The following is a 20,513-nucleotide window of genomic DNA, read 5'->3' as shown; positions in this document are numbered from 1 at the left end:
CGCTGCATGGATGAGAGAGAATGGTTGATTGCTGCTCGGCCTATGGTGAGACCTGAGAGCTCGAAGAAGCTACCTGCCCGCCGGAAAGGGGGCTGAAAGAGCGCAAGGGCGAGCGAAAAGTCGAAGGAAGGGAGTACACGGAGGGAAAAATTCGAGCGCTAGGCGGTGAATAGCCTAGCGACGACGAGTGAGATGATGGAGGAAGAGGAGAAACATAGATACATGGCCTAGGCATATGAAGAGGTGGGAGGCGAGCGTAGCTCGCCCAGACGCCCTCGCCCTGTCGCACGAGAGGCAGGAACATTCAATTGCTTCCCTATCATTGGACTTGAGGAGAACGAAGCATCGCTTCCTCAACACGGCTGAGCCAAAGTGATTCTTGCCTATGCGGACTGCGTTGAAAGTCAAAGAAGTCAGTATGCTAATCTTAGACTACAGAAACGCGAAGGATGCTGTGTTTTCTTACATCAAGCAATGATGCAGCCCGTCCAAGGCAGTGTGCTTTGGCTCGGTCTCTCCTGGTCGACAGGAGCTTGTTCGGTAGCAACAGCGCTAAGGCTGACAGGGGCGAAGAGAGTGATAGCGTCCATACTGAATTGTTGAAAAGGAGTGGCAGCTGTATTGTGTTACTGATTGGAAGTGCTGAATTTGATGGAACGACTGGAGACGACGACATTCAGGCCTATATTTATGCCTTTCGCAAACTAGGAGCCACAACATGCTGATCAAAGTTGGACGCTTCTTGCTCATTTTGCAGAGAAATCTACTGTAACTGTTTGCTTGCTTGCAAGTTGCGAGTCTGCATTGACTTCGTGCTGTCGCACTGCACACATTGAGACATCCAATGGTTCCCACAGAAGCACACCGTGCCGTTATTGAAACACAGGAGCACGAGAACAAAGGGGTTTGTCGCGAGAACCTCCTATAGCACTGTGAGGCTGTAACGTTGATGCGCACGAAGAAGATACAGTACCACTTTGACCTGAGAACTTTAATACCACCGCTGGGCAGCAATCTTTTCCCTGAGGCCTCGTTGGGTAAGTAAGACAGGAAACGGCTGCACAAACTCGAAAACTCCGGCTGTTGGATTCAACAAAGGACTTCGCGCCTACATGAAAGAAACTTGAGCCTGAGTGCAAGGAACCAAAACACTGAAAGGGACTTTGCCAGTTCGGGAAGGTGATAGCGAATCCCTTTGTACGATCGACATGTGGGAACAAAAAGCATTGACGGAGAAGGAGCCGAGTGCAATCTGAAACCGCATGATGCTTTAGTGGCTGCACGCAATCAACGCCTTGCAGCAAGATCCGGAGAACACGACCACACAAAGGGCCGTGAATGAGATTGTTTCGATCCTTTCATGTAGTCTGGAGTGAAAGGGGCCCATTTTCCTGCGTCCACAAAGCAGTTTTTTTTCCGCATGTTGAGCAAGCGACAACTGTTCAGTGCTTGAAAGGGATAATTGCGGCCACAGAGCATTGCAACGAACTTGATCGCTCCTTTGTCTTCATCGTCTTCGACAGCTGACATCTGCATTTGCTGAGTGAAGCAGCGCCTGAAAGGCCAAGACAATCCTGAGAACCGTTCAACCTCACTTGCGCTTCTCAGGGGGCGCGGGTATCCCTTTCATGGAAGGGGCAAAGGATTTTGGCCAAGTCTCGCGTGTACTCGTCTGTAGCTCTTCGCTAATGGGGCCCTTTGATCAACGAACGCACGAGAGACACCGATCTTGTACGACAGAGCAAGACGGAAGCTAGAAACGACGTCAAAAGAGTTATAAGCAGCTGTCATCGCGGCCCAAAGCTATCCTATCGATCCTCAACCCACTCTCTCACTCTCACTCAGCTCTCTACATTCTGGATCCTCCGATCACCATCCATCACTCTACCCTGCAAAAATGTTCTCCATCTTCGCTCAGACTGTCCAAACCTCGGCATCGGAGACCCAGCAGTCACCCACCAACGAAGGACGTGGCGACGGTGCTCCCCTTGGCTACTCGAGCTGCACCATCGCCTAAGCTCGACGCTTTGGCAACTGACATGGTGAGTTTCAAACAATGTTTTGGGGCTTGGGGTTCATCCTCGTGGTGCTGACGGTGGCTTCTTCCTTCGTTCGTCTTCTTAATAGACAGATTCGCCCATGGACCTGATCGTGTCGATCGTCGAGACCTTAACCAGCTTGTCTAGGCGGGTAAGGCCCTGAATGACGCACTCGCCGCCTTCCTTCGACTTCACCGCTCTCTCGTCCGGCTTCCGAGTCGAGACTTGCCCAGTTCCTTTTTCACCCACAGTGTTGTCTTGTTTCATGGCCTAATTTCGAGTTCAGCGCTGTTCTCACACCTTCTGGAACGTGCTATGGTTTGACGCGGTATTGCGGGGCCGGGGTCTCTGAAGCTGAAGGGTGCACATGAAGATGAGCAGGCGGAGAGGTCCAATTGTCGATGGATCGGGCCGATGCTTGGTGACTAAGGTGCGCCGCATGACTTAGTCGCGCGTGCAAGCAGTGTTTCTTTCAGAGAGGACTTTGAAAAATTGACAGCATTAACCGAAAATTCTAGATCGACGAGCCCCATGTGACGGTGCTCGCGGCAGCCAGGCACTTTGTTCAGAGGAATGTGCACCATAGCCGAGGTTTGGATGCCCTGTGTTGGTTTCAATGGAGTTCCGAGACCACAGCCTTGGTAGTGAGTTGCGACCGGTGCGCCCAACTGCAGGGGGGCGCGCGAAGGGAGTCCACCACCCCCAACCCCCCAACCCCCTGGCCAAATGAAAGGCAAGAATCCCACACGACACGACTCAGTCAAAGCAGGCAGCCCTCGACTCCGCTTTTGAGCCCTACTTTAGCCAGTCATCACCATCACCACCCTTTCGCCATCCCACCATCCCTCCATCCCATCGGCGTAGCCAACACCTCTTGGACCATGAAGCCAACCATTGTCTCTGCGCTGCTCTCTCTCGCGTGTGCTGGTATGGCTACGGCGCACGGCGGCGGCGACTTGCTCCATCAAGGCTGCCGACCTGTAGCCAAACGCTCACTCGACTTGCAGAAAAGACAGCTGCTGCAGTCGGGTGGCGAGGGCCAGACCGTCTCTGCCGGTGGTGGTGCTTCTGCTGCTCGATACAGCTGCGACCCCTCTACATGCCAGCTTCCCAAATGCCACTGCGCCGACACCAACCCTCCCGGCGGTCTGGACCCCAAAGACGTTCCTCAGTTTATCGTCTTCACCGCCGACGATGCGGTGCAGGACTACACGATCAACTCGGTCAACCAGTTCCTCGCGCAGCGCAAGAACCCCAACGGCTGCAAACCAGTCATGTCGTATTTCGTCTCGCTCAACTACACCAACTACGCCCAGGTGACCGAGCTCTACGTCAACGGCAACGATGTAGCCGACCACACCATGACGCACCAAGAGCAGCCCGCCACCAACGCCGAGATCGACGGCAACCTTATCACGCTGAATGCGCTCGCTGGCATTCCCTACAAGTCCATCATCGGCTACCGCGCTCCGTTCCTTAACTACAGCCGCGCCAACCTCGAGCACTTGGCCAGCACCGGTTTTACGTATGATTCCAGCTCCACCGCTTCGGTCCCCGTCACGGACCCCAACACCGACGCCTTCTGGCCGTACACGCTCGACAACGGCATGGCCAACGACTGCTCTTCCGTCGACAACATTTGCGGCGGTCAGCCCAAATTGCCCGGGTTCTGGGAGATCCCCATGTATGCCATCTTCGACGAGCGTGGAGCGGCGGGAGCCCACCTGATGGACCCGTGGCTCGACTCGGCCAATGCGAGCGACGTATTGTCGTGGATGAAGTCTACCTTTACCGACCACTACAACGGCAAGCGACAGCCCTTCGGGGTCTATACGCACCCGATCCACCTCGCTACCGGCTACCCGGGCCTCAAGGACCCCGTGGACCAGATCAATATGCTCAACCAGTTCCTCGACTGGGCCACCACCTCGGCGGAAATGCAAAACGTGTGGATCATCAGCAACAAGCAGCTCATCGCGTGGATGCAGAACCCCGTGCCCGCCAGCCAGCTCAACACGCTCGACGCCTTCAAGTGCCAGGTGCCCAACGTCAAACAGCACATCTGCAACGGCTTTGAGGCCAACAACGACCTGCGCGAACACTGCATTTCCGACACACAGGGCGATGCGCTGAACAACTCGCCCTTCTACACGTGCTACGGATGCCCCGTCACCACCCCTTCCCCGCAACAGCCCAACCCGCCGCAGAGGAACAACGACAAAACGCTGCGTACGCGCATCCCCAACAACTGCGACACACCCTTCTGGGATCCCATTGCGGCGAAATGCCTCTGCACTGGATCGGCGTGTGCCTTTGACGACTCGACTCGTCCGATTGGTCCCAACGGCGACAACTTGACGTCGAGTGGTGGGCAGAACACGGCTGCATTGGCGGGCGCGTCGCCGAGTGCGAGTAGTGACCCGTACAGGTCCTTTTCCGGTGCTGCTGGACAAGCGACATTGTCGGGTGTGCTCGGCTGGAGTGTTCCGCTGGTGATTGCTGCACTGGCAGGTGGCGTGATGGTGGTTGTTTAGACGCACTAACGTTAGAACAAGCACGGGTGAGGCCGCCGCGCCGAGCCAGAACGGACACTTTCTCATGAATCGCTACAGTTGTCTTTTGTTTTCCTATGGTATGATCGCGTTTTTTCTTTGAAATTTCGTCTGTTGCCGGACCCGATCGATCGCATGCGGAGGCAAACATCAGTTGACCGGCTTGACCATGCCCTGGGAGACGACGTAGTAGACAAGCGTTGAGTCCGGCGCGATGATGGCCAAGAGGACGTGCGCCGTGTCGATGTCGAGGCCCGGGGCACAGCTGGCAGCGTGCGCTTCGATGAGGCTGAAGATGGCGTTGAGTCTGTGTTTTCGGAGAAGAGCGGGGCAGCACAAGTGTGAGTGTACGAGAGCTGGAGTGCAGCTGGTAGGGAGAGAGAGAGAGAGGAAAAAAAACATACTGCGCAGGTCGAAGGTGTTGAGTGATGGTGAGCGGGATGACGATTTCGTACGACTTCTGCATGTTATGTGAGAATGGGTCAAGTGTCAGCGCGTGCCCTACGAGACCTCCTACTCGTTGTTTGAAAGAAACACTCACAGCATCCTTACGCCGACCCTGGATCGCCGCCAGGCCGTTCTCCAACAGCTCCTCTGCGTCATCCTGCCCTGACCCCGCACCCACGACCCCAAGCCGGCCCGTCCCCGCATGCAACGCCTGCAGCCGCTGCTCGATCAGCGCCTCTGCTTCTGCATCGCTGATCCCACTCAGATCACTTCCCTTCACCGTCTTCTGTCCTACCGCGCTTTGTGGATGAGAAGAGAGCGCAAGGGGCTCGACAACATCCCATGCAGCAGCGCCGTTCTTGAGGTCGAGATAGGTCTGGAAGATGGCGGACGCCTGGGTCGGGTACTGTCGACACAAGGGGGCTACTGCCGGGTAGGAGGGATGCGCTGCGGGGGAGCCGAGCGATGTTGATCCCGAGGAGGTCCCTGCTTCTGCGTCGAGCAATGCGTCGTCTGATGAGGAGATCGGTGTGGGGGTTTCGAGACAGAGCCGGCGAGTCAGGAAAGGATCGAAAGTTTTGATACGAGGGGGGAAGGCGAGACTTACATTGTAGCCGCTTGGACAGCTGGTGGGACGATGCTTCGGGAAGAGAAGGCCCTGGTTCGCCAGTGCTGTGTGATGTGGATGCAGACGCCATGATGTATGCTTCTGCGGTTGTAGTAGGCGATGGTCGAGGTTGAGCAGGAAACAACGATGAAGGTCCGGTTTGTGCAGACATTCAGGGTCCTTTCGCCAACCTTTTTTTTCGCTCTCCGGCGAAGACCGGATTTCCGACACGACGTTGTTGATTGCTTGGAAATGTAACAACTGAGAAAATTGTCCGTGCACGGCCGAGGCGGTCATCACAGCCTCACCTGCAACTCCACCTTTGGTCGTCGAACCTTCTCACCTTCCATCCATCAACGCAATCCCCCTTTAATACCAACCTCTGTCGCCCCCTCTTGCAAACCTCATTCTCCCCCAAACGAACACATATTCTGCTATTGATTCGCGCCCCTTACGACAACACAGAATCGACTTGAACCGACCCCACACAGCCACAGCTCGCACACGCAGATATGGACAGCTTTCGCAAGATCGACATTGACCAGTACGACGAGGATGCAATCTCGAACGAGGAGCTCGTAGAACCGTTTCCCAAGTCGGCGGAGCAGGCGCTAGCCGACGCAAAGGCCAAGTCGACCGAGGTCAGATCGTTGATCGGGAGGTGAGTTGGCGTGCAGATCCAGAGTGGAAATGATGTCGTTGCTGACGTTTAGGGCTCAATCTTGTTGCGTTGGTGGCGACCTCGGTGGATTAACAGGGGAGACACGGCAGGTGCATTGACGCTCGTGCTCTCGGACTACCCTTATGGACCCAATGTCGAAGACGCCAAGGTAAGCGCCCGCATCACAGTATAGTCTCCCGCAACAGCTGCTAGATACACGCTTCATCGAGCAGCTTGTACGCTATGAAGAGCTTCATCCACACCTCTCTCCATGGAGCTAATCTCCGCACGCACACCGCATCGAACCACGGCTCTAACCACCAAACTTTGATCCCTGGGGCCCTGCTTGATTCTCCCTCACAGCACCTCACACTGCAATCGCTCCTCGAAATCGTCAACAGCACCAAGTCGAGCGACATTTCCTCCGCCGTCAAATCCATCTCGATCGACCAACGCGATGCCCTCATGAAGTACCTCTACAAGGGCCTCGAGCTCGGCGGAGAGGGAGAAAGCATCAACTGCGCCGTGCTTCTCGGCTGGCACGAACGGGTAAGTTCTCGACGATAAGAGCGGCAAGTCGGGGTGAATACAGTGCTGATCTCTTCTTGTGAACGTGACTCTTTTCGCAGTTGACCGAAGTCGCCGGAACCGGTTGCATCGTCCGCGTCATGGCGGATCGCCGTAGAGTGTAAAGTGTCGAAATCTTGGGCTGTGGTCCAGCAATACAAATGCAAGTTGTACATCGATCCAATTAACCGTGCCGACACAGATGGCTACAGGGTCAGATCCAACCCAAAGCCGTGCTCCTGCCGACTTTTGACACCCGTGATCTCACTGTCTCACGGTGCACACTCACCACGCTGCGCCGCGCCGCGGCCACCTGCTTCGATTTGCACTTCATCACACACAACAAAACACAGCACAGACCCGATACAGGCTGAAAGTGAATTCATCTATCATTAACCCCCCAGCAACCCCTCTCTTCAGCACAAGTGCGGAAAAGCAGCACGAAGAACGTCCAGATCATGCACCTTGCGCACCTCAACCGGCGCCGCTTCCTGATCAGCATCGCGCTCCCGTCCGTGCCCAGACCTGGGTCGACGCACTACCACGTGAATCGCCTCGACCTGCGACACGAGCGCAGTCACGGTCGCCGGCGAGACACGCCTACTGCCGCACAGCGCTTGCTGCCTCTCCAACACCTCCACGAGGTTGCGCGCCACCGGCCAGAACTTGGCATGCTGAGCCAAAGTCTCCATCAACTTGGCCAATGCAGACTGCGCAGACTCCAACCGAACCGCCGCACTGCGAGCATCACCACTGACCGCCGCCAGCACCGACTGTTGCAGCATCTCGATCTCGGACAGCCAGACACACGCAGCGAGGAAGCAGGCACCACTAGACAGAGGCGTGTCCGCCAGCATGTTGGCATCCAACTCCCTCCCCAGCATGCACACTTCGACGACCCGAGACGCCGCGGAGCGCATCGCGTCGTACTCTGCTTGCGTCAGTGCCGCCCTCGACAGCAAAAAGCGCTGGATGAGCGCCATATTGTGCGTGAGATGCAGTTGAAGAAAAGACAAGGCCTCGCCCTTGTCGTGAGCGCGTCCCAAGTTGGCGGACCCAAGCTGAAGTACGGGAGCAAGAGAATCATAGTGCCCGACCAGATCGGCACCGATGTCGTCCATCTCCCTCTCACGCAGCTGCTCGCGCTCTGCAGCCCCACCGCCACCTCCAGCGGCTGCGGCATTCGCACGGCCCGACATAGACACTTCAACCAGACGGCCGAGATAGTGCAGCTGACGCACGAGCGCGGCAAACAGGCACGGCTGGCCGTTGCGCATTGTGGCAGGGAAGGGAGTGTCAATGTCAGCGTCCTTGATAACCAATGGGCGCGCCGTCACGATCGAAGTGACGCGATCCAGGCAGTAGGTCATCCAAAACACGTCGTCGGCCACCAGCTCGGTGCCGAGCTTGTTGCTCTCTGTTGCCGAGCCGGGCGACGAATGGGGCGTCGTCGGTCGTGCTCGATGCAGGTCCAGCTGCATACAGAGGCGTATAGCAGACGACACAACCACAGCCGACGAGATCAGGTGACCCGTGAGAATGTCGCGCGTGGCCATGACGCCCAGCGCCAAGATCGCCTCGAGATCCGGATCTTGAAGCGCCGCCCCAATCAGGGCACGAGCACGCTCAAGGTAACTCTTGCTGCTCAGCGCCGAGTCGATCGAAGGTCGCTGGCCACGCCTTTCGTAGAGACTAGCACCAATAGCACAGAGCGCATTGGCCAGCAGCGCCGAAATGGAACCCTGACGGATGCGCGCTCGGATCACCTTGGTGTCAAGGCCAGGCATCTGGTCACCAATGGCTTGGACGTAAGCCTGGAAAAACAGCTCGAGAACGGCCTGTGGTGGCTTGATGTCTTGCTGGCGTACAAAGGGAATGACATCCGCCGGAGGGGGCGAAGCTGCGTGTCGCTCCGAGGTTTTGAGCGAGGAGGAGGAGTTGCTCTTGCTCTGTTCGTTATCCGAGTCAGCTCGTTGCTGCTCGAGTGCTCGTCGAATGCCTTCGGTGAGCGGTAAGGAAAGGCGATCGACGGGAATAGGATAGCTGAGCGTATCGTAGGCGGCGGAGGGTGTGGCTTGCAGCAGCTCGCGCTCCTCGTGCGGCGAAAGCTGCATAGCAATGCTCAAATGGCGCAGGTCCGGCAGCGCGTCTTGACCGTTGCGCAGCCGCAAGAGGTGCAGGCGGCCAGCAGCATCGTTCGAGGAGACGGCGTCGCGCTGGGCGTCGTTGCCAAATATCTCGAGGATACCAACGATGCCAGCTGCCACATCCATGAAGGGACGACGTGCAGCAGGCGACAGGCCTCCAATAGCATCCCAGTCAGCAGCAAAAGCGTGGTCCAGACGCTCACCTGGCGTGGCATTGTCGGCGAGGTCGTCGAGACTGAACTCCCTGCTCATGTGGGCCTCGACAGCAACGCGCTGTGCGTCGGTAGCGGGACGAAACAAGATAGCAATCTGAGCGGCCCTGTCCCTGCATCGAGAGGCGGCTGAACTGGGCCCTGAGATGCGCGACTCCGGCAGCATGGCGCGTGAAGGTGCGCCGAAATGCTGCTCTGAAGCCGCACGACGGTCTTGCGAATAGTGATGCGCACGGTCGTCACGCGTCCATGAAGAGCGCGAATCGAGACGAGCGTCGGGCAGACCAGCGGAGCTGTAGGGTCGTGCATGAGTCTCAACGCGTGCGTACGAAGCTGAACGGCTTTCTTGAGGGTAAAGAGGATGCATGTGTCGCTCGGTAGGACTGCGGCTGGCTCGGAAAGAAGCTTCGGCAAAGCGGGACTCACGATCGCCATCCGAGTGAGTTCGGTAGCGATTGACTCGACTTAGAGTGGGGCTGGATGCCAGTGAGTCGGTGGCCCGGCGATCGCCGGGAGCAAGAGCCGCCGTCGAGAGAGACTGCGAAGACGGGAGCGTGCTGGACGAGGCTCTCGCTGTGGCGTGGCGACCGTACATCTGTCCAGCAGAGTCGATCTCGGTGCGGGATTTTTGGTCCAACGAGCTGGGGGATAGTTGAGAAGATTGGCCAGCGGGGCTCCTTTTGCGTGCTCGGGCAGCGTCGCCTGTCTTTGCGCGACGAAAGTCGACCTCTGGCCATTTGCAGTCGATTTCTGCGCGATCAAGGGATGGAAAGGGAGGCGATGATGGGACAGGTTAGTAAGACGTAGCTGGCGAAAACAATCGTGCTTCAGATACTCACTCATGGTGGCGCAGGTCTTGCATGTGGGGCGGACGCCGTCGCATCGAGACTTGCGGTTGCGGCAAGCAAGGCAAGCGAGGGAGACACGAGGTCGCTTGATAGGAGTGCCAGATGAGGGTGACTCGAGGTCGGGAGCGGGGCGCATATGCGCTAGCGGCGCATCGTAAGGATAGTGGCGAGGCACGTGTGACGACGGTGGGCCGCGCAGAGTGTCTGAACGGTACGAAGCGGCTGGGTGCATGTGCTGAGCGAGGTAGGAAGACGACTGCGGGTGTGGCGGAGGGGGACCGACGTTGTCACCGGGGGATCTTCTCGAATGCCCATAGTCTGCCGAGACGAGGCCGACGGGCATGGAAGAGGGAGAAGGGGGATGACGTGCCAAATCGAAAGCACTCGTTCTCTCGGCCATCGCAGGGTAGGAACGTTGCGAGAGGTAAGACGAGGATGCGTCAGAATGCTTGATGGGAGCCAGACGAGGACCCAACGGTGCCAGACCATCGGACCTTGTCAGCGGCAATTTGGGTAGAGATTGACTCGAGGGCAGGAAGGGTGGCAAGCGGTCCAAGCCTCCGCCGCGTCTTGGGTCTTGGTCGTCTCTGGCAGCAGATGGGCGAGCAGCCGAGGCGCGCGCGTCGGCTGCTCGTGGATCGGCATAGTATGGCTGCCTGTCCATGGCGACGATGGGCAAGAGCCTGTTGGGGCTGCTGCTGCTACCGCTGTGAGCAGAAAGTAGAGCGAAAGAGGACGAAATGGTGGGCAAAGGGTTCTCTGGATGAGGAGGAGGTGGCAAAAGCTGAGCTTGTTTTTAAAAGAACCACAGCGGCGGAGCGACTGCAGTAGCTGAGTATAGACTGGCGTGACCGCTGTACTGGAGCTTACTCAAGGCTCGGTCGGATGTACCGACAGACCCGAACTGAACTCGGCCTGGCTATAAAGCGGGGGATGAGGAATCGCGGCAGTTGTCTCGACTTGTCGTGTGACAGCACCGGCGATGTGACGGAAGATTAGCGACTAGACCGGCGAAGGGTTCGGAATGGATCAACGCAGAGGTGATCGGAGTTGTCCTTGTTTCATCGGTACTCGGCGGTTGGTAAAGGAGGATGGTGGGATGGAAACACAAGCGGGTTGGCTTCGGCCCAATAAGGTATGCGTTCAAGCGGCAAGGGCAACCAAGCGGGCGAAATGGGTTCTTTTATGAAGCAAGCAAGGCAACTGCAACTGCAACAGAATGCCAAGGTCAAGGCTGCGTTCCGCTCGGATGCGGTGCGTGTGCGCAACAGTCTCCGCGGCAGCCCACTTTGCGTCACGATTATGTCGTCGTTGTCGTCGTCGTCGTCGAAATAGAAGTGTGAGACGTTTGCGTGTCCGAAAAAGGCCGTGAACAAGGACAAATATGAACAATGATGGTCAAGAGGATGGAAACGACGATGGTTCGAGATGGTGGTCAGAAGGGGAACAAATCTCGAAGACCGAACGGCTGTAAGACTAGCGGTGCAGTTGTCATTGGCTAGTTGATCCCGATCGGCGAAGATACCGAAGCGGCGCAAGCGGCTGGAAGGCTGCAGCAACAGCAGCAGCAACGGCAGACGCAAACAGGTTGTGTCACATGCTCGGATAGTAGCGTCCAGGGTGACAAAGCAAGTAAAAGGCGGAACGAGGGCATAATAGCCACCTCAGAAGACGTGCATGCACGCACGCACGCATGCGCAAGCAAGAGCGTGGGTCTGGGGTCCAACAAGAGATGATGCAAGGTCGGATCTTGAGAAAGCGGGTGGGCTCTGCTGTTGCGTCGACACAAGGAGATACAATGGAGACGGACGAGGCTAAGCAGACCCACACGACAGCCGAGAATCGGAGCACAAAGCAAACGAGAGTTCCCACACCCAGGAAACCGGTGAAGCATCCGAAGCACCCGGGTCCGGCAAAGCCCGAACCGCAATCTCGTCGACAGTCCAATGATCGACTGGAAACGTCAACGAGGGATCCATGGCTACGTCGCTCACCTCTTTGTCAAGCAAGAGAGCACGTCCCAGACTTCGCCGTTCGACACCGTTCAAGATCATGTGCATGTATTAGAATTCATGCCAGGTAAGCAACGCCAAGATGGCCTTGTTTCGGGATTGAGCCGTGCTGGTGGCAAGCTGTTCAGCAAGGCCCAAGGCACTGGGTCACACGAAATGAAGTCGATCAAGAAGCATAGCCTAAATCAGTCAGCACTGTGCCGAGACGTCCGAGGCATGTCGGCTTTGCAAAAGCGCGCGTCGTGCAAGCCCGGTGACGACAGTGGCAACGCGATGTTGCATCCCTCCACTGCGCATGCTGGCAAATGAAGAGAGACACCAGCAGCCGAGTGGGCGACATGACTGGCTGGCGGGTTGGCGGGTCGATTCGTCTCCTCACCGAACAGCGCCACCGCCTCCTCTCAGAGTCGAGGGCCAAGAGCCATGAGCCATGAACCAAGAGCCAAAAGCCAAGTGGAATGGGCGGCTTGCGCGGACCCAATACGATCAAAGCTGACGAAGAGAACCGCGGTTTGCAAGCCGGACCGTGGTCAATGTCTCAGTCTGGGTACGTTCTCGCCGTTCGAGAGATGTCTGTGATCGCTTTGGACCCAAGCTCGGGAGGGCGCGCGTGCAACAAGGCGGGAGAAACAACAGGGCATATGCGAAACAAAGACTTAGCCGAGCGTGCAGTGGGCTGTGTCACTGCAACACATGCCAACTGTAAACTTGAACTAAGGGTCGTGCCCCACCAAAAGCACGATCTTCCGCCATCCATGCAAGCTCGCTTCCGTTACTTCCGAACAGCGTGGCTTGCGCGCTTGCAGGCAAATCCAAAATCGGTTGTCACATTTTTCCATTTCACTTGTCAGAGCGAGGCAGCCTCTCTGCTCTTTTTTTGCGCATCCGTCGGCGATTGGTCAGTAACCGAGACCCCAGCGAGCCACGAGAGCCAAAACCCACACGGCCAGCTACGGTACCGAAGAGCTTTGCTTCTCTGCCAAACCGGCATTAACGCGCGCCCGCCCTTATGCAACAGTTGATGCGCGGATGCTCTCGGCGGCAGCACGCACCAGTCCAGGGGACAGGCGATCTTCACACGGCAATGGAAAAAAAAGGCCCTGGGTTGTTTCGTGCTCAGGAGTCGCCGGTCAACGCTGAAGCCAAGACCGCGTGGTCCTTGCGCGGTTCAATTCTTCCGTTGCCTCTCGGAAATCGCTAGGCTAATTCATGGGATGCCCATGTTGCGACAGCTTCAAGATCCGAGCCAATGGCAGGAGGGCTCGGATCCCTCCAGCTCCGACTAGCATCGAGTCGGTTATTGCGGCCAAGTGCGTATTCGAGCACCGTCTCATTGCAGCACGAGCACAAACATTTCGCCTCTTTCACACTTTAAACACGAGTGCGGTTGATAGTGGTCGGGGTTTAGGACGTACAGCTTTGCGTAATCTCCGAGCGGAGGTTCGGTCCGAGACCTCGACCAGAGAGCTAGGATGAAAAGCGAGTTAAGGTTCAAGCTTTGAGCTTCCAGTTGAAAGGACTCATGCGCTGCACAAGCCGATGCGTTGTCGTCGGATGCACAGGCGAGAGACCAAGGCGGAATTACGCAGAAAAAGCAAAACAAGACGCCGAGACAGACACATATCACGAGGCGGGAAACAACAGCCGTGCCACGTTGTGTACCGCTCGCGTCTGCCGAGATCTTCAGAGCGCGAATTGCAAGCGAAAGGGAGGGACGCCAGCAGTGCAATCTGAAGCTAAGAAGGGCCAGTGGGTTGCGAGCGACACGGCGAGAACAGAGTCGACTGCTAGTTGAAAAAAAGCTGGGTCTTTTGAGCGGAACGCACAAGGCCGGCCCAGCGCGTGGGCAGAGATGCGAGACAAAACGAATCAGTTCCGAATTCCGCATCACGAACCTCGCGTGTTTTACCGCAGCCGCCAATCGACCCGCAACGGTCCAGCTCTGACAGCACCCTGCTGCGAATGGTTGACACCGAGAGATTCTCCATTCGATCTCCGCTTGAGCATGAAAGCTCGGATATCTTAGCGCTCGATTCTGTCGTCGCCCTTTGTCGTGGGACGAGATTGAGCCTTGCTGGTCACGATGCCTTCCGTCGTTGACCTGCGTGGGCCTATCAGATGAGATTTTTTCAGAGTCCGTCGGACAAATCTAGAACCACGCGATCGAAATTGCAGTCTAAAAGAGTTTGTGACTTCGGCTGTGTGTCACGAGTCCCCCAGTGGCACCTCCTTCCTTGAACAACTTGGTCGCTGCCGTTGCGCTTCTCGAACAACAAGGCACGCTGATGTGTGCCAAATCACTCAGACTGTGCTTCGCCCAGACGCGCACTTGGCGGCGTCGGAGGATCGCGGTGGGGAGCCCAGAGTAGTGCAAGAGCCAGAGTGGAAGCAGGTAACCCCACAAGGATGAGAGAATGCCAGGCCTCAGACTCGCCTCATGGACGCGTTTGAGCCGTCCGAGCAAATCATGCAAGACGTTGCAACGTGGCGAAGGCTCATTGCTTTCCATCTCCGACGCATTCTACCAACCGCTCGGATTGCAAGCGAGGGCGTTGCAGCAACGGCTTACAACAGCAGAAGCAGCAGCAGGAGCAGCCGCCACCATGTGAGCAAGACATATTGATGCAAAGGATCGGGTTCGAGCTGGTGAGACACACGTCCCTCTAGTGTCGCAACTTTCCGAGATAACACTTGTCTCGAAGTTGACCGGTCTGTAGACTGCCCGAGTTCCAGCCATACTCACCACCCAGTTATGCAAGAATCGGAGAGATTGTTTGGCTAGATATCAGGAGCTGTTTGTAGCGAGGGTCAAAAAATGGTCCGAAGGACGTTTCTTTTTGCATACGTGGGGCTCTGACGCCTCGCTAATGGAGAAGGCATGCACAAAGGGGCAAAGGCGTCACTGAAGGTTTCGGAAAGTCGCACCCGAAGCAAGAAAGCGAGACAATCCACAGGCTTTGCCTGCGGCTGGCGAGAAAGGCTGCCTTCGCGCTTCCCTAGGCTTCAGGCGAACAACATATCTCTAGTCTCGAGCGCATCTAAAGAAGCCACGTGGCTACCACTGCAGGTGCGTAGGTAGCTCGCGCTTGGCAGCTTTGTTTAGGCTCGTGTCTGTCGCTGGGAATGGCGGAAGCGGCAGCTCGCAATGCTGCCTTCCGCGGAATCCGCTCCCAGAAAGTTGGTGAGATTGCGTGGGCCGAGGGTTCGCTCGTCTCGGGCGCACGTCGGCCCGTTTTCGTAGGCAAACTTGCTCCGACGAACGTCGATTCCGCTGCCGCAGACACCTCACCGGTTGGCCCACTTCAAATCGCGTGCTCGGAAGCCCACCATCTCCTCGAGCGCCTCTTGCACATCCGACTGCGCCAAAAAGTAGGCGGCCTCCGTTCCCCTATTCTTCTCCAGATCCACAGTGGTGCACGTGACCGGCGCAAACAGATCCAGCGTATTGACGTACGCGAGCAGCTTCTCGTCCTGACCCAACGCAAGCACAAAGTCAAACGTATGCGTCTGGTGGTAGTGGTGAGGAAGGTGGCCCGACATCGATCCAAGATGCCCTCGCAGCGACGCTGGGTGGTGGTGCTGAACGACAGGCGACGAGGCCCGTGTGCTGTGCGCTGTCGGCATGGGCCAGTAGTTCGACGGCTGCTTGTACGCGCTCTCCAACGGCGCATGGTGAGGCTGGTCCGCTAGACGCTGCGCAATGTCGTTCGGCTTGTGCGCCGACAACGACGGGGTCGAGGCTGATGACGTTTGACTGCCACTGTGTGCCCCGGGCATGGGCAACGTTCCAATAATGCTCATCTGCATGATGATGTGCTGCACCGCTGCGACGCGGCTGGCATGGCGTGGAAGGATGAGGCAGTTGGTGCGGCACGGCACCACGCGCAGCGAGTGCGAGAACCGCTCATGGATCAAGTTGGCCACTTCCGCTGACTGTCGTCGTGCCCACTGCGCTTCATGCGAATTGCGGTCGCCCAGCTTGTCGTTCCAGAAGCGCCAACACATCGAAGCACCACGCTCTTCAATGTACGAGCCCGGCGTGCGTTCGGAAAAGTACGACAGGATATCTCGCACTGGTCGAAGATCGAACGGCGCCACCAGGCTGTTCCACTGATGTTCGCCAGCGTGCTTGACAAAGCAGCCATCCTCAGCCACCAGGCCGATGCTGTCGATGCGCGATGCGATGCGGTCCAGATCGTCGGTGCCCATGCCGCTGAGAATATAGACCACATTCTTGCTGTCGGCAGCTAGATCGTTAAGCAGCTTAAAGAGCCAATCGGGCGGCTGGAACCCGCCTTGCTCGTGAGCAGCAAGTGGATCATACGTAACCAGCGTCTCTTCGAGATCGATGAGCAGTAGGCGCGAGTGGGCAGCGCGCCACTCGGACACGAGCTGTGCCACCTCGAGCCTGGGTACAAACATGTTCTCCAACCTCTCCTGCTCCAGATGTGCTCGCTCCAAGTGGCCGAGCAGCGAAGTGATCCACTGCTGCGCTGTCTGCGTGACCACGACTCGGTGCAGATCCGTCCAGCGCTGTACCATCTCGGACTCCTTCATGGTCAGCGCCTTGTGGATGGCGTGTGCAACTTGCTTCGTGTTCCAAGGGTTGATGCCGATGCACGCGCGAAGTCCAGAGTAGGTCCCCGTGAATTCCGACAGCACCAGAGGACGATGGCTGACTTCCTGGCAGACGACAAACTCGTGCGACGTGAGATTCATGCCTTCGCGCAGACTCGTGGCGAGGAAACAGTCGGCGACGGTGAGCAGCGCTAGGTACTGACTGAACGTGATGTCCTGCACGTGCAGGAAGACGACAGGCTGGTAGGTGAGCGTGCTGTACTTGTTGTTGATGCGCGAAACCACGTCGGTGGCCTCGCCAATCTCCTCGTTCTCTTCCGTAGTGGCCAACGCGACTTGGATGAGCACCACCTCGCCGGCCCACTTGGGATGCTCATCCAGGAACGCCTCGAATGCGAGCAGCTTCTGCCTCACGCCTTTGATCCAATCCATCTTGTCCCTGCCGACGATGATGCGCTTGCCCGCATACTTTTGTCGCAGTTGTGCGACCCACTCGCTGACTTCCGGGTCGCGGCGTTTGGCGTTGAGGCTACGCACGTCGATGCCGATTGGGAAAGGCGCGATGGTGACAAAGCTGCCCTCCAGCTGAACGCCCTTGGGGGTCGCCTCTAGCTGCAAGATGCGGCTGACGGTCTGACGGAAATGACGGCAAAAGCCGTGCGTCTGGAATCCGATCAGGTCAGCGCCAAGCATGCCTTTGAGCAGCGTCTCGCGCATGCTCAAGCACCGGAAGATCTCGGAGGACGGAAAAGCGATATGCACAAAGAGACCGATGGTGGCATGCGGCAGTCGCTCGCGTACCATCTGCGGCACGAGCAGCAGGTGGTAGTCGTTGATCCACACAATGTCGCCCTCCTGATATACATCCTCGATGGCGTCGGCAAAGCGTCGGTTGACCTCCCAGTACGCCCTGAAAGCCTCGTGCTCGTTGTCGAGACCTTTTGAGGTGGGGGAAGTATAGTGGAACGTGGGCCACAGGATCTGCTTGCAGAAGCGGTTGTAGCTCAGGTCAAAGTCGTCATCTTCGAGCCAGACAGGCATGGAAGACCGCTCCTTGATGTACTTTTGTTCGAGCTGGCGCTTCTCCGCAGGGCCGAGCCAACCCTCTGTAGATAAAGCGGGCGTGCCGACGTAGAGCTTTCCAGCCCGAAGACGTTCTCGCTCGATACTCTTGACCGCATTGATGAGACCGCCGTTTGCAGATGGATTGCTGACAAACTCGAAGGCCGGCAGGGCGGCGTCCGCATCGTCGTCGGCGACCGTGTCGAGAGAAGCAGTCGAGGTGCGCCTTCCTAGGTGCGACCGGCTGGCTGACGAGTTGCGAAGATTGGCTCGACGCGTGACGGACCGCATGCTTCTGGTGCGACTAAAGACGGAGGACGACGCGGTGGGTGGGTTGTTGCTCGCGACAGCCTCTTTGAGAAGATTGGACCGGCCTTTGACGGACGCCGTGGGCGAGGAGGCGGCGGTCCGCTCAGCGGGCGGTTCCCGAGATGGGCGAGCGTGGCCCAGCAGCTCCCGTGAGGACGGTCTCTCGGCTGTTGAAGTCGATACACTGCGCGGTTGAGCTGGCGAAACGGGAGCGACTCCTCTTCCGTGGTCGTTGATGGATCCGCTCGCGACTGCGCTTGCCGTCTTGGCGCTTTGCAATGTTGGAGGCACACCTGGTGTTTTGGAGCCAGAGGCAGCGCTTGCTGGAGTGATTGCCGACTTGGATGCGGCAAGGCTCTTGAGCGTGGGCAACTGGCCAGGTCCAGCTGAGGCGGACCCGGAGGCACTGGCCTTGGTCATGCTCAGCGATGAGGGGAACGCACGAGCGAGTCCTGGTGGACGATTGACATTGCCGGGTGTCTGTGCACCTGCCATGGGAGTGACAGCGCCGGAACCGAAAGGATGGTGCCTCTCACTGTCGGCGGTGGTGGTTGGTGGTGGAAGGGGTCCACCGCGCCTGGCAGCGAGGTCAGAAATGATGCTGAGGGGCGTGGTGATGCCTAGCTTGCCGCCGGCTCTTGCGCCCGGTGTGCGTGTGCCCGTTCCTTCGGGGACGGTGGACGGCGGTGCCAGAGCGGTTCCGCTGCTCGTGTTGGTGTTAAAGCTGGTTCGACGGCTCTTTGGTGCCGCAACAGCCGAAGCAACTAAGGGAGCGGTCTGCCCCGGCAGCGGCGATGTGCCGAAAGGACTCGAGCTTGCCGGATCTGGCGTCAGTGCAGCTCGACCATGGTCCGAAGCCGGCGCGACGGGGATATCCGAGGCATCGGCCCCTGTGCCGACGTTGGTCGCGTGTTCCGACATGGATCCTCTACGAGACTGCACATGCGGGCTGGATGCACCCGAGACGGGCCCTTCGCGCACGTCGAGCTTGGGCACGGCTGCTTCGTACATGAGCTCGCTCATGTTGATCTTGGTGTCTGCGAACGAAGGCTGGCGGTTCTTGGGGGTCCTTGCGGGCATGGGCATGGAGCGCGCATGGCGTTCTTGCGACGACGCCCTGGACATGGACGCCGCCAGCCTGGAGGAGAGCTCGTGCAGTGGAAGCGGCGCATCGGCGGACTGAGATTGGGGTGAGGGAGGTGCGGTGGATTCCTCGGGCGACTCGGCGAGCGCCGATTCATATTCTGGTTCGATAAAATTGATCGTGTCGGGGAGAAAGAGTGAGGCGATCACCACACGGTGTCCGCCGAGATTGCCTCGACGTGGCATGTTGTTTATGCGTGCCTCTGGTCGCAACTGTGATGTGGATGGTGGGAGTCGTGCAACAGCCGCAACCACGGGCGAGGGAAAGACGGTGTTAACAAAAAGTCAAGACCGGCGACTCAAACTGGATGCTTTGAACGAGCGCGAGAAGCTGTGATGGTGTCGCTCTGAGGCGTTAAGCACGGCTGCACATCGTTGCTGCTATATGAGGCTTGAGATGGATGAACAAAGGCGGTCGAAGCTCGTCAAATCAGCGAATCGAGTAGCGTGCGAAAGGTCGCAATCCGCGGTTCAGACTGCAAGGGAAAACAAGGGCATGCAAGGCTGAGACCGACGAGGACGAGTGTTGGTCTCTTGCTTTCGGATTGCGATCCGCAGAGACTGGCAGAAGAGGAGGCGCAGGGGATAGGGCGTGAGTCAGGATGAGTGCGGCTGCAACGAAGCGTGGCTTTGAGGACTCCGAGAGCTTCGACGATGACGAAGAAGCCACCAGAATTTTTCAGAAAAAGATGAGTGAGGTGTGCATGCACGAAGTGGGCGGAGAGACGCTTCTTTCTTTCGCTTTTCTCTGTAGAAGCACATGCTCTCGAATCGAGTTGGATTTGTAGGTGTTCGGGTTTCTCCCGGTCTTCCTTGTTTTCAGTCTTCTCTGCCCAGCTCGCCCGCGAGACGCAGAGACATGTGGAGGGAACAAAGCCACACAGAAGCACACGTTCTCGGAAAACATTGCTTGCTCATTCCGAACTTGGCCGACTTTTCTCGGCTTGGTCGGGTTGCGGTCGTCTCGAAAGATATGCGAAGCCAACTAATGGTGGTCATGTTCAAATCAAGAGCTGTCTGAGCTGCCAGGGTCGGTGCTGCTGCTGCTGCTGCTGCCATGGCCGGATGACTGAGACGAGAGGCAGGCCATGAAATGACGACAAGGTGCGGTCCGGTCCGCCTCGCGCATATCAATGGAAACGATGCTGACTTTGCTGAGACCGCTCTCGCATGCCGTGGGAATCATCGGACTGTTCGTAGCAAGGCAAGACCTCAAGCTTGGTTGTCGCATGCTGTTCTCCGTAACATTCGATCGCGGAGGTTTGCTTGCCGTGCATCGCATCGCTGATCAATTTGGTCGGACAGAAAAGTGGCCGAGAAGCAAATCCA

The 20,513-nt window shown here is 57.6% G+C and overlaps 5 protein-coding genes across 5 annotated transcripts; 2 read left to right on the top strand and 3 right to left on the bottom strand.

Annotated features, from left to right (window-relative positions):
* Positions 1 to 2,920: 2,920 nt before the first annotated feature.
* On the top strand, positions 2,921 to 4,573 carry EX895_004867 (uncharacterized protein; the record flags this gene model as incomplete). Its single annotated transcript, XM_029885461.1, has 1 exon — positions 2,921 to 4,573. The coding sequence occupies one exon, from the start codon at positions 2,921 to 2,923 to the stop codon at positions 4,571 to 4,573; it is 1,653 nt and encodes a 550-aa protein (XP_029738027.1).
* Positions 4,574 to 4,741: 168 nt separating this feature from the next.
* Positions 4,742 to 5,736, bottom strand: EX895_004866 (uncharacterized protein; the record flags this gene model as incomplete). Its single annotated transcript, XM_029885460.1, has 4 exons — positions 4,742 to 4,898; positions 4,996 to 5,051; positions 5,133 to 5,551; positions 5,646 to 5,736. The coding sequence occupies 4 exons, from the start codon at positions 5,734 to 5,736 to the stop codon at positions 4,742 to 4,744; spliced, it is 723 nt and encodes a 240-aa protein (XP_029738026.1).
* Positions 5,737 to 6,157: 421 nt separating this feature from the next.
* EX895_004865 (uncharacterized protein) lies at positions 6,158 to 6,998 on the top strand (the record flags this gene model as incomplete). Its single annotated transcript, XM_029885459.1, has 4 exons — positions 6,158 to 6,306; positions 6,403 to 6,475; positions 6,670 to 6,855; positions 6,936 to 6,998. 4 exons carry the CDS (start codon positions 6,158 to 6,160, stop codon positions 6,996 to 6,998), a joined length of 471 nt encoding a protein of 156 aa, XP_029738025.1.
* Positions 6,999 to 7,289: 291 nt separating this feature from the next.
* On the bottom strand, positions 7,290 to 10,744 carry EX895_004864 (uncharacterized protein; the record flags this gene model as incomplete). The annotated part of the gene is made up of 2 exons (XM_029885458.1): positions 7,290 to 9,982; positions 10,072 to 10,744. 2 exons carry the CDS (start codon positions 10,742 to 10,744, stop codon positions 7,290 to 7,292), a joined length of 3,366 nt encoding a protein of 1,121 aa, XP_029738024.1.
* A 4,633-nt stretch (positions 10,745 to 15,377) lies between these two features.
* On the bottom strand, positions 15,378 to 19,370 carry EX895_004863 (uncharacterized protein; the record flags this gene model as incomplete). The annotated part of the gene is made up of 1 exon (XM_029885457.1): positions 15,378 to 19,370. One exon carries the CDS (start codon positions 19,368 to 19,370, stop codon positions 15,378 to 15,380), a length of 3,993 nt encoding a protein of 1,330 aa, XP_029738023.1.
* Between the last annotated feature and the right edge of the window lie 1,143 nt (positions 19,371 to 20,513).

The sequence above is a fragment of the Sporisorium graminicola genome, chromosome SGRAM_5 (genome assembly GCF_005498985.1).
Source record: "Sporisorium graminicola strain CBS 10092 chromosome SGRAM_5, whole genome shotgun sequence".
Taxonomy (NCBI): domain Eukaryota; kingdom Fungi; phylum Basidiomycota; class Ustilaginomycetes; order Ustilaginales; family Ustilaginaceae; genus Sporisorium; species Sporisorium graminicola.
Note: the sequence above shows the minus strand (reverse complement) of the source record. Positions and strands in the feature narration are given on the sequence as shown.